This window comes from Sapajus apella, unplaced genomic scaffold, assembly GCF_009761245.1.
Source record: "Sapajus apella isolate SASKATOON/1434 unplaced genomic scaffold, GSC_monkey_1.0 scaffold128, whole genome shotgun sequence".
In the NCBI taxonomy this organism is placed as follows: Eukaryota; Metazoa; Chordata; class Mammalia; order Primates; family Cebidae; genus Sapajus; species Sapajus apella.
The window spans coordinates 3,499,008-3,509,500 of record NW_022437068.1 but is presented as its reverse complement, the minus strand read 5'-3'; the positions used below and the strand labels follow the sequence as shown (position 1 = coordinate 3,509,500).

At 52.5% G+C, this 10,493-nt stretch overlaps 1 protein-coding gene across 1 annotated transcript in view; it reads left to right on the top strand.

The window, feature by feature from the left end:
- Positions 1-3,018: 3,018 nt before the first annotated feature.
- The window catches only part of GRIP2 (glutamate receptor interacting protein 2), a 113,561-nt gene continuing 106,086 nt past the window's right edge, over positions 3,019-10,493 (top strand). The window contains exon 1 of the mRNA XM_032262331.1: positions 3,019-3,106. Coding sequence (XP_032118222.1) covers positions 3,052-3,106 — 55 coding nt within the window. The 5' untranslated portion in view covers positions 3,019-3,051. The remainder of the gene's footprint in view (positions 3,107-10,493) is intronic.

The window sequence follows — 10,493 nt, the reverse complement described above, 5'->3', positions numbered from 1 at the left end:
CTTCTGTGGGTTTCTAGAATAGCTGCAAATTCTTTGACGCTTCTACCCCAAGAGGTGGGGTCTGCCTGGAATCTGGGGCTTATGACTGCTTTGATGGATCAGGGATGCTGGGAAGCGCTGGGACAGGATTTCTGAGGCTAGGTCATCCAAGGGGACGCAGCTTTCACCTTGTACAGCTGGAACACTCGCCCTTAGAGCTCAGCCCCATGTAAGAAGTTTAACTGCCCCCAGGCCTCCATGCTGTGAGAGAGCCCAGGCCACATGGACACACCATGGGTAGGCACTGGGGCAACGGTTCCAGCTGAGCCCAGCCTTTGAGCCATTCCAGCTCAGAGGCCAGGGACCAGTGAGTGAAGACCCTCCAGATGATTCCAGCCCCCAGCTGTTAGGTCAGCCCCAACTTTGCCCCACTCCACCCTTTGAGTCTTCCTAGTGAGTTGAGGTCCTAGACCATTTGGAGCTAAGACATAGTCTTTCTGCCTTCTGTGCCCAAATTCTTACTCCTAGAGCTCACCACCATAAGAAAATGATTTTTCTATGGCACTTATGTTTAGAGAGGCCTGCTTTGCAGCGTTAACAAGACGCCCTCTCTTCTCATGGGGAGTTCCTGGGTCAGCACCCTGTCCTTCTAACCGGTCTCCTTTGCTGGGGCCTCCTTTGCCTGGCACTGGTATCTTTGCTTCTCCCATCAACAGTTCCAGCTCCGTCATCCTTAGAGCAGTGGGCATCCTAGCTGTGGAGGCCATCAATCTGAGAACAGACAGGAGTGATTCACAATGCTGCTGCTGGGGGAGGCTCACTTCCTTGTCAGAGCTCACAGCCATTAAGACAAGCTCTGGAGTCAGCACTCGGCAGAGTCAGGCCTGCCTGCTGATCTGCCCCTCCCTCATGCAACCTGCTGGCCCTGCACCCTACCTACTAAAGCAGTTAATAATTCAGGATGAATACAGGGCCGCAATGTGACCCATCAAGGGTCTTAGGAACATAAATAAGAGACAAACATATCGATGGACTTTGTGGGCAGCACTTTCTGGGGATGCTGTGGAGCTGGGCAGATCTGGGTTCAAATGCCCATTCTGCTATTGCTGGCGGTATGACCTTGGGCAAGACACTTAAACTGTCTGAGCCCCAGCGTCTTCATTTGGGAAACGGGGCTAATTATAGCAACCTTGCAGGATTATTGGGGACCTAAGACCATTCCCTTCCTTACAAAAGTGGAACTTCTGCATGCCAAAGTTCGAATGGCTTCGGTGATGGTATCAAGATGCTTGGGATTCCACTGCTGAATGCTCTTTTGGAACATAAGCAGCCGGCCCAGCTGCACTTGGCCCTGTTAGGACATTATGATGATCCCTGGTTTGCAGATGGGGAATCTGAGGTTCAAAGAGACAGGTGATTTGCCCAGAGACATACAGTTTAAACCTGGCAAACCCAGGGTTCAAGCAGAGGCTGCTTGCTTTCCTCCCAAACCTCACAGGGGTTACCATGTGTTCTGCACTGACCACCAGGGTTGTATTTCACTGTGCTGTTGACCAGTAAGACCCTCTTCCTCCCTGAGCCAGAACGGGGAGGGAGAGCATCCTGGCATGTAGGCTGACTTGACTGGGTGGGAAGAGGCAGGCTTTCCTGAGGTATAAACACTTTTAATATTGTAAAAATTTGTCTATTTTAAAATTTCAACTTAGTTTATGTGTAGATAATGCATTTCTAGGTTCAAAATTTCAAGAGGCACAAAGAGGGATTCAATGAAAAGTGAGCCTCTCCTACCTGCCCCTTGGCTCATGAGTCCTCTTCTAGAGGGGCCAGTGTTTCCACTAGAGATAATTCCCCACAGAGCTAAGCAAATGTGAATACAGAGCTTTCCCTCCTTTCTGCACATTATAAATACTGTTCTTCACTTTGTCTTTCTCACTTAACAATGCACCTCAGAAATGGCTCCCCACTGGGACATAAAGAAGGGCCCCCTCCTTTTCAGGGCTGTGTAGTACTCCATTAGCTGGATTTTGTGTGTGTGTGTGTGTCTGTACTTGCACACACTCACCTTTTCTCCACTCATTCCCTTGGAGAAAGCAAATCTGACTTCTGAAGATAGGCGTTTCTGCTCCATCCCCAGGTGGTAAATCCCCAGAGCCTCTGAGATCAGGTGAGATCAGTGGCCTCAGCCTGGTGGAAGGAACCATTATTATCTCCATCAGTCCAGCCTTTGCTGTGTGCTCAAACACAAGCCACGCCCTCTCTGAGCCTCTTAGGCCTCGTCAGCAAGATAGGACCCTGAGGCCTCCTTCCCAGAGCTGAGGGCTCCTCGGGAGGGTCCTAGATCACTTTTGCCGCTTACAAGCCTAGGCCAAGGGACACTCACTCAATTCATTGATTTTTTCAGTCACTTATTTACATATTCCTTCACCCATTTACTCACTTATTAATTTACTCATTGATAAAGTCACTAGCTCATTCATTCATTCACTCACTTATCGACACATTTATTTAGGCCTTTAACCACTCACTTGTGCATTCCTTCCTTCCTGCCTTCATTTGCTCATTCACTCGCTCACTTATGCACTCATCCATACACCTGTGTATTCACTCATGCACTGATTCATTCATTCACTCACTCACTTATTCACACGTTCATTCATTCACTAATTCGTGGTGGTTAGAGTCATTTGGGTGTGAATTGGAGAGCCCTGGGGTGGGGGAGATTGGGGACAGTGTGTGAGGCAGCCCACTGGATGTCAGGGAGGGTGCGAGACGGCCAGGGTGCCTTTGGGCTCCCATCCAGCCGCCCTCCCTGCGCCCGCCCCCGCCGCTTCCCCGCCCCCAGCGCCCGGGAAAGCGCGCGCTCCAAGAGCGTCGCTGCTCAGCCGCGGGCTGGGGAGACGGAGCGGAGCGCCTGGCGGCCGCCTCGGTACCCCCACCCTCGGCGGCCGCCCATGCCCGCGGCGCCCTGGGCCCGCGGCCCTCCCCAGCGCTGCGCTGCGCCGCCCTGCCCGGCGGGGGCGGGGCCGGGGCCGGGCTGGCGAGGCCGGGCCGGGCCGCAGGGCGGCCGCGGGGATGCGGGGCTGGCGGAGGAACCTCGCGCTCTGCCTGCAGCGGCTGCCGGACGAAGGTAGGACGCGGCCGCTGCCCGGCCGGTGAGCGCCGGCGCGGCGTGAGGTGCGGAGGGCGGAACCAGAGCTGAGCCGGCCCGGGGCGTACTCGCCTGAGGCGCTGGGGAGGGTCCCCGCGGGAGGCGAAGACGGGTGCCGGCACCCGAGGCGCGGGAGGGGGACTCCCAAAAGCGGGGAGCTTGGAGGATCACCGCAGGACGCGCGCTGCGGAGCGGAGCCTGGTCCGGGGAAGCCAGCAGTGGGGCCCACGGGGCGCGCGAGTGTGGGACCCGGGGCAGGGCGCCCGCGGGGGGCGGGAGCGAAGGATCTGAGCCCTCGAGGGGGCACCCACCGGCCCTGCTGGCGGGTCGGGTTCCTGGAGCGAGCCTTGGCTCGGGGCGGCGCCCACGTGCCTCACCTGCTCCCTCCAGCCAGCCCGCCGGGGGCGCGGGATGTGCCCGCGCTCACGGTGGGGGTCCTTTGGCCCCCGAGGCTGCGGTCCCTCGCTTCTAACTTTCCTTCGCACGCCCGGCGGCAACCCCGCGCCGACCCCGGAGTCCTCAATTACTCAAAGTTGCGAGGCGGCCGGGGAGGGGGCTGACTCGCCGCACTGCCCCCTGCCCGGGCCTGCCCCTGCCGCAGCGCTGCGGTTCAACCCCTGCGCTGGGCGCCCGGGCTGCTCCCCGCGTACCTGTTGTCTGACCGCGAGGGGGCGGGAGGAGGAAGGAGGACCCGCTCCCGGGTCCTGCCACTGCTGAGGAAAAGTTTGGATTTGGTGCTAATGAAGAATTGCCAGAACTGGGAGTCGGGGACAGGGTGAGGTCACAGTGGTGGCTGCCCACCCCCTGCTCAATTTGGGGGGCATAATGGCTGACTTAGAGGCCCTGCAGATTGTGCACATCGCCCCTGCCTTTGACCTTCACAATCACCCCCTTAGGAGGGCGCTATATATATATATTTTTTTCACTTTACAGGTAAGGACACTGAGCCTCAAAGAGGTAAAGCCCCTCTCCCAAGGTCACACAGCCAGCAGGCGGTAGAGCTGCCCAGGAACCTAAATCAATGTGACCCGCAAGCTTTTGGTAGTTTCCAGGCCCCCCACCTTCTTCCAGTCTGCCCCCCAGGCTGGGCCTCTCTCAGTCTAGTGGGAAAGTTTCCATTTCCAGCCCAGGCCCAGAGCTCCTGTGTGGCGCTTGGGGGAGGGTGGAGGAAGATGGAGAGAGCTGGTTCCTGCCCCTCCTGTCCTGTCCCAGGGCCAAGTAGGGTCTTTCATCCAGGCCCTACTACGGTCCTGGGTTGTGATGGGCTGCAGACAGAGCCCGCGGAGGGTCTTGCTTAGACAGCCATTAGGCCTTAGCTGGTGCCCCAGGCCTTGGTGAACCTATAGGTGTGCCCAGCGAGGGAGCAGACCATCCTGTCCTCGTCTGACCTGAGTTTGGTGAGGATGAAGCAGCTTTAGGGTAGAGAGGGTGCCTAGGTTTCCTTCCCTGAGGTTGACGGAAGAGGCAGGGGAGAAGGGCTGCTAATAAGGAGGCGGGGCGGTGTCATGGAGGAGCGGCCCTACTCAGCGCAGCCCCCCCCCCCCCCGGCCCCCCGCACCAACTTTCCTCTAAGCATGCCCTGTGATCTTGGACAAGCCTCTCTCAGGCTCACTTTCTGTCTCTTTAAAGGAGTGGGGGGCAACCTGTCCTGTTGGAGCCCTAGGAAGGATGAAATGAGGCGCCCCAGCACAGCATGCAGCCCAGAGCAGGCTTGGAAGTGCGGGCAGTAGTGTCCTGAGAGGGAGGATGTAGCTCTCTTGCTTCTGACTCCCCCCACCCCGTTCCCCGTTTTGTTTGTGTGTGTGTGTGTGTGTGTGTGTGTGCGTGCGCGCGTGCGTGTGCGTGTGTGTGTGTGTGTGAGAGAGAGGAGAGAGAGAGAGAGAGAGAGATGGGTGAGGCAGGTAGATGGTGTGTGTGGAATGCATGGAGACGGGGGTGGCATGTTTGAGATGCATGTGGGTGTGCACAAGGCATGTATGTGACATGTATGAGGCATGAGAGTCTTGTGACACCAACAATGGCTTTGCCCAGCACAGAACACATCTCTTGAGAGAAGGGCAGTGCCTTCCTTAATGCCAGGAGGTGCCCCACATTTGAATTTTCCTTGGAAAATCTGAGTCGGCATTGATCCTTGAGCTCCTCACTAAATCAGAGGGTGGCTGGTGCATCCACCCGCGCTGGCAGGAAATTACTGTTTTAAAAAGGCAAAATCTCCGGCTTTCTCTGGGCCACAGGAAAATTGGTCTCCGTGGGCTGGGTCTCAAATGAGAGGCTTGGAGATGTGAGCCCTACTTGACAAGAGGTTGTGGGGAGAGGTCAGCCAGTCCCAGGAGTGACAAGGACAGATGCAGGGACAGGGCCATCCACCCAGCATCTCTGAGAGAGGGGTCCCAGCCAGCAGGAGGATTGTTTTGAATGAGACCAGTTCCTCTACCTACCAGGTTGTATAATTTAAGGCCTCAACAAAAAGGAGTGGGCTTGAAGACCAGACTCATGACCTTCTTAAGTTCCTTTGATTACTAACTATGTGGCCTTGGGGAAGGGGCTTAATTTTTCTGAGCTTCAGCTGCTTTCATCTGTAAAGTGGAGGGGCAGCCTCACAGGGTGGTCAGAAAAAGTCAATGCTAATATATCGTAATACAGGACCCAGCACATAGTAGGTGCTCAAGAAATGCCAATTCTGTTCTCCCTTTCTGGATTATTACATCTGATTTAACTTCAGATTTGAAGAAATGATTTGATGTATTGTTGGGTGTGTTGGTCAGAGGAGAACTCAGGGCTCAGGGTGGATTTCTGGGTCATGAGTGGCCAGCTTGAGGTGTTCCATTGCTAGGATTTAGGGGAATCTAGTAGTTTTGTGTCTACCATGTGGCTACTTGAATTCATGCCTTGCTCTTGCCCAGTGAGATTGGACAAGAGTGTGGTTATGCACATTATAGACTTACATAGGACATGTGTCAGAATCACTCACACAGGATTTAGAATCTTAAACAGCAGTCATATTCCCGGAAGAGAGACACATGTAGCTGCTGGGAGTGGGGTACTCTGTGATTCTTCCTTTATGATGTTTTTGAGGTTTTTTTGGTGTGTCTGTGTGTGTGTGACTGTGTGTGTGCGTGTGTGACTCCACACTTCCCAAGCACTGGGCACCTTGAACTTTTGTTATCTGAGGGATTGGGGGTAACTTGGAGCTAAGGACTGGCTTTTATTTTTCTGATTGTGCAGAGACAAGCTAGAACTGATAATCACACACACACACATGCACACACACACACACATACACACACACACACAGAGACTTGTGCTTCAATGAACCTCCCCCTTGACATTTTCTTTCTTTTATGGCAGCAAATGCTTCCAGAGGACCCCTTTTCAACTCCCCCTCCCCAGGCTCTGGCTGGTCTCTGTGCACAGCCAGAAAAATAAAAGCCAGTTCTCAGCCTTAAGTTACCCCCAATCCCTCAGATAACAAAAGTTCAAGGTGCCCAGTGCTTGGGGAGTGTGGAGTTGAGGGCGGCAGCAAATTTCTATTGGGGAGACTGCTCAGAGAAGGAAGGCGCTGCGACCCAGTTGAGAAGGTCAGATTTCCACCAGCAAATTCTTCCTGTGGTGTGGCCTGATTAATTTCCCTCTTTATGCTGGTCCTTTCTGTCTCTACTAGGCCCTTAGAATGTTAGCCAGAAGGGTTATAGAAGTCATCAGATCCAACCCTCTTATTAGAGAGATGGGGAAACACAGACGCAGCAAGAAGGAAATGGCTTTTCATTCATTCAACAAATATTTACTGGGCCTTGTTCTGGGTGTTGAGGGACAAGACAAAGGCTGTGAACAAGACAAAGACCCTGTGAAACAGAGTTTACATTCTAGAAGGGAAGACAAAGAACAAGTGAACAAATAAATGTGAATGGGAGAGTTTCAGAAAGTCACCAGTGATATAAAGACAACACCGGAATGCAGGATAATGTAGAGGGGAGTCCCAGGGGAGGGGCTTCTATTCACAGGGTGGTATAGGATGGTCAGGGAAGGTATCCCTGGGAAGGTGACTTTCATCTGGGACTGAAGAGTGGGAAGGCCCAGCCACACCAAGAGCAGAAGGAAAAGCAATGCAGGCACAGGGAACAGCAAATACAAAGAAAGGCCTGGTCTGCAGGGGGTTATGTGGGGAGGACAGTTGATCTGTTGGAGGAACAGAAAGAATAATTAAAGAAGAGGGAGAGTGATAAGGTTGGAGGAACCAAATCATGAAAAGTTAGTCAGTGTAGGGTCTTGACTGCCAGGGAAAGGAGTGTAGATCTTATTGTGATGGAAGTCCTTGGAGGAGGGGCTCCAAGGGAGCTCTTGGGAGACCAAGAGCTTGGGCTGGTTCTGAAGTTGACCAAGGTTTTGGGTGATAGAGATCGTAGTAGGGATAGGCATCCCAGGCAGAGAAACGGCATGAGTAAAGGGATGGAGGTGGGAAAGCTGTGGGAGGTGAGGCTGTCAAGGTAGTTAACCAAAGGCATTGAGGGCTCTGGGGGGATCTGTCCAGGGTGCTGATGGGCACATTTAGCGTTTCTGCAGTTACGGACTGTTAAGGGAACATGGTTTTGTGTGTGTGTGTGTGTGTGTGTGTGTGTGTGTGTGTGTGTGTGTGTCCCTGTGGTACCCAGCTAGCTGATGTGTCCCTATGCCGGTTACCTAGGAGACAACGGGAAGACGATAGGGTGGCATTTGATTGGCTCCTCACTCCTGCTGCTCATCTCTCTGTCAGAACAGCAGGCAGAGGTTACAAATAGTCCATGCGGTCATGCCAGATGTTGGAAGGGAAGCCGTGGATGTTCATTGCCCCAGGTCCCTGTATGTTTCTGTATGTGTGTTTGTGTTTGTGTGTGGTTGCCAGTGCGTGGGTGCATGCACACTTCTTGAACAAAGCGGCATCTGGAGCTAATGCACTTCCTGCTGTGAAACATCTGCTCATTGCCTTAAATCAGGTAGTGGGGTACCAGATAAATTTACAGAGAACCAGCTAGACATTGGAAGGGATCTTTTGTTTGGGTTTAATAACTGCAGTGCCAACACCGGAGCTGATTTTAAATGTCTCCTTGTACCTCCAAAAAATGCAAATAAAGCTTTGAATGGTGGAAGTCATTTCCCATGCCATGGAGCATGATGTCAGCATGCAGAATTGCCCCCACCCCCCAATCCCTACCCTAGCTGAAAATGGTGATATAGATTGTAGATTTGTGTTCTTACCCTCTCCTTTAAAATCTTATCTCTTTTTCTTCTACTTTGTGGGTAAAAGGACAAGGAATCTGCACTCTAATTTGGCTTAGAAAGGTGGTGGGGAAACAAAACCCATCAAAGCAATTTCTTTTCAGTTGGCTTTCTAAAGCAGCAGCCTGGGTAGACTTGGAAAATAATTTTTTTTTTAAACCAAAACACAAAGAAACAGCCTCAGGGCTGCAGAAGATTTAGCATTCTTGGTCTCTCTTCCCCTTGCCCTGCCTCCACTTTGCAGGGCTTGGCAGATGACGCAGTTGGTGAAGAAGGAAATGAGGATTTCCCCTTGTGTTCTTGGCTTCTCTGTCCTTGGCTCAGGTTTCAGCATGCCACACATGAGCCTTCTCTGCCTCTTCCCTGCCATCCTAATGGGGATTTTTTTTCCCTAGTGGAAAAAAAATCATCATATGCTTTCCACCCAGCTCCCTATTTCTCATGTCTCTTTCAGCACTGATCAGAGATGTTTTATCTGAAACACACATTGGAAGGTGGTTTTCACCTGTTTACACATTGGCTATTATAATCCATTACTTACAGTAGGGTCTTACGCTTAAATGCCTTCACCCAAAAGATGAGTGAAGGGAGCCCCAGGGCCTTTGCACTTGCTGTTTCCTTTGCTGGATTGGTCTTCCACTGGTTCACTAACTCACTTCATTTAGATCTATGCAACTAGCTGAGCACAGTGGCTGTGCCTATAATCCCAGCACTTGGGAGGCCAAGGCAGGTAGAATTGCTTAAGCTCAGGAGTTTGAGACTAGCCTGGTCAACATGGCAAGACCTTGTTCCTACTAAAATTTTTTTAAAAATCAGCTGAGTATGGTGGCGTGTGCCTGTAGTCCCAGCTGTTCAGGAGGCTGAGGTAAGAGGATAACTTGGGCCTGGGAGGTTGAGGCTGCAGTGAGTCATGATTGCACCACTGCACTCCAGTCTTGGGGACAGAGCGAGACCCTGTCCCAAAAAAAAAAAAAAAAATCTATACAACTGTCCCCTCCTCAGAGAAGCCTTCCCTAACCATCCCACATTATATAGCAATCCTTTGGTCCTGTGAGTTTCCTATTCCTGCCAGCCCTTTGTACTGCTGATTTTTATGTTAAGTGCTCATGTATCACCTTTCTCTCCCTCTAGTAAGTGCTGTGAGGACTGTGCTTGTGTCTGATTTGCTCTCCACTATATTCCTGGTGACTAGTATATTGCATGGGACACAGTAGCTGCTCAACAGATATTTGTGGAGTGAGGGAGTGAGATAGGCCTGGGGACAGTGTTGAACCAGAGAATCTGGGCCTTATGGGTTCCTGGTTCAACCACCAGAGCTTCTGATTTTTCTAGAGAAGCTGAAAACCTAGAGTTTTACATACTGTCTCTCCCAGTTTTAAAATGTTAACTGCCAGTCTAAACAAACAAACAAACAAAAAAACCCTAAGGGTCAAACGCACTCCCTGAGCTGGATTTAACCCAGGCATCTCCACTTTGAGGCCTCTGATATTCAGAGCCCTGTGATTGGCTGCAGTAACCTTTCTTCCCTCCTTGCCCTGCCAGAGGGCTTGCTCCTTCCTACCTCGGAGCCTTTCTCAGGTAGCTGCCCCTGCCTACAATGCCTCCCCCATTGTCTTCTTCACCCTACAAGTGATGGGTTCCTCCAGTTCTGACCCCAAGGCCAGGCCTGTGGGTGCAGCTTCCCATCATCCTCACCAACGTGACAGAATTAGCCCCTCCCACTTTGTTGGAACAAAAGCATGTGCTTGTATCTCCCTCACTGGATACAGAGCTTCACGGGGGCAGGGACCTTGTCCCACTCCTCTGTGAGTCTGAAGTGCCCAGCCTAGAAGCCAGCATGCAGTAAGTGCTCACTAGGAGAGTGGTGAATGAAATAAAGAAAAGAATGGGGAGTGAGCAACCTTTGCGAGCCAGGCTCTGGGCTGCTCCCGTTCACATCTAGCCCTCACCATGGCCCCGCTATGAGGATGCTGAGGCTCAGGGAAAATGGCTTCGCTCCTGGTCTGCAAGGGCCAACCTGCAGAGCCAGGCAGCCCCTCCGGCTTGTGTGCGTCTCCACCCTACTCTCTCTGTGGCTGTAGCACCCATAGGGCCACACCAAGGCTGGGTGGGT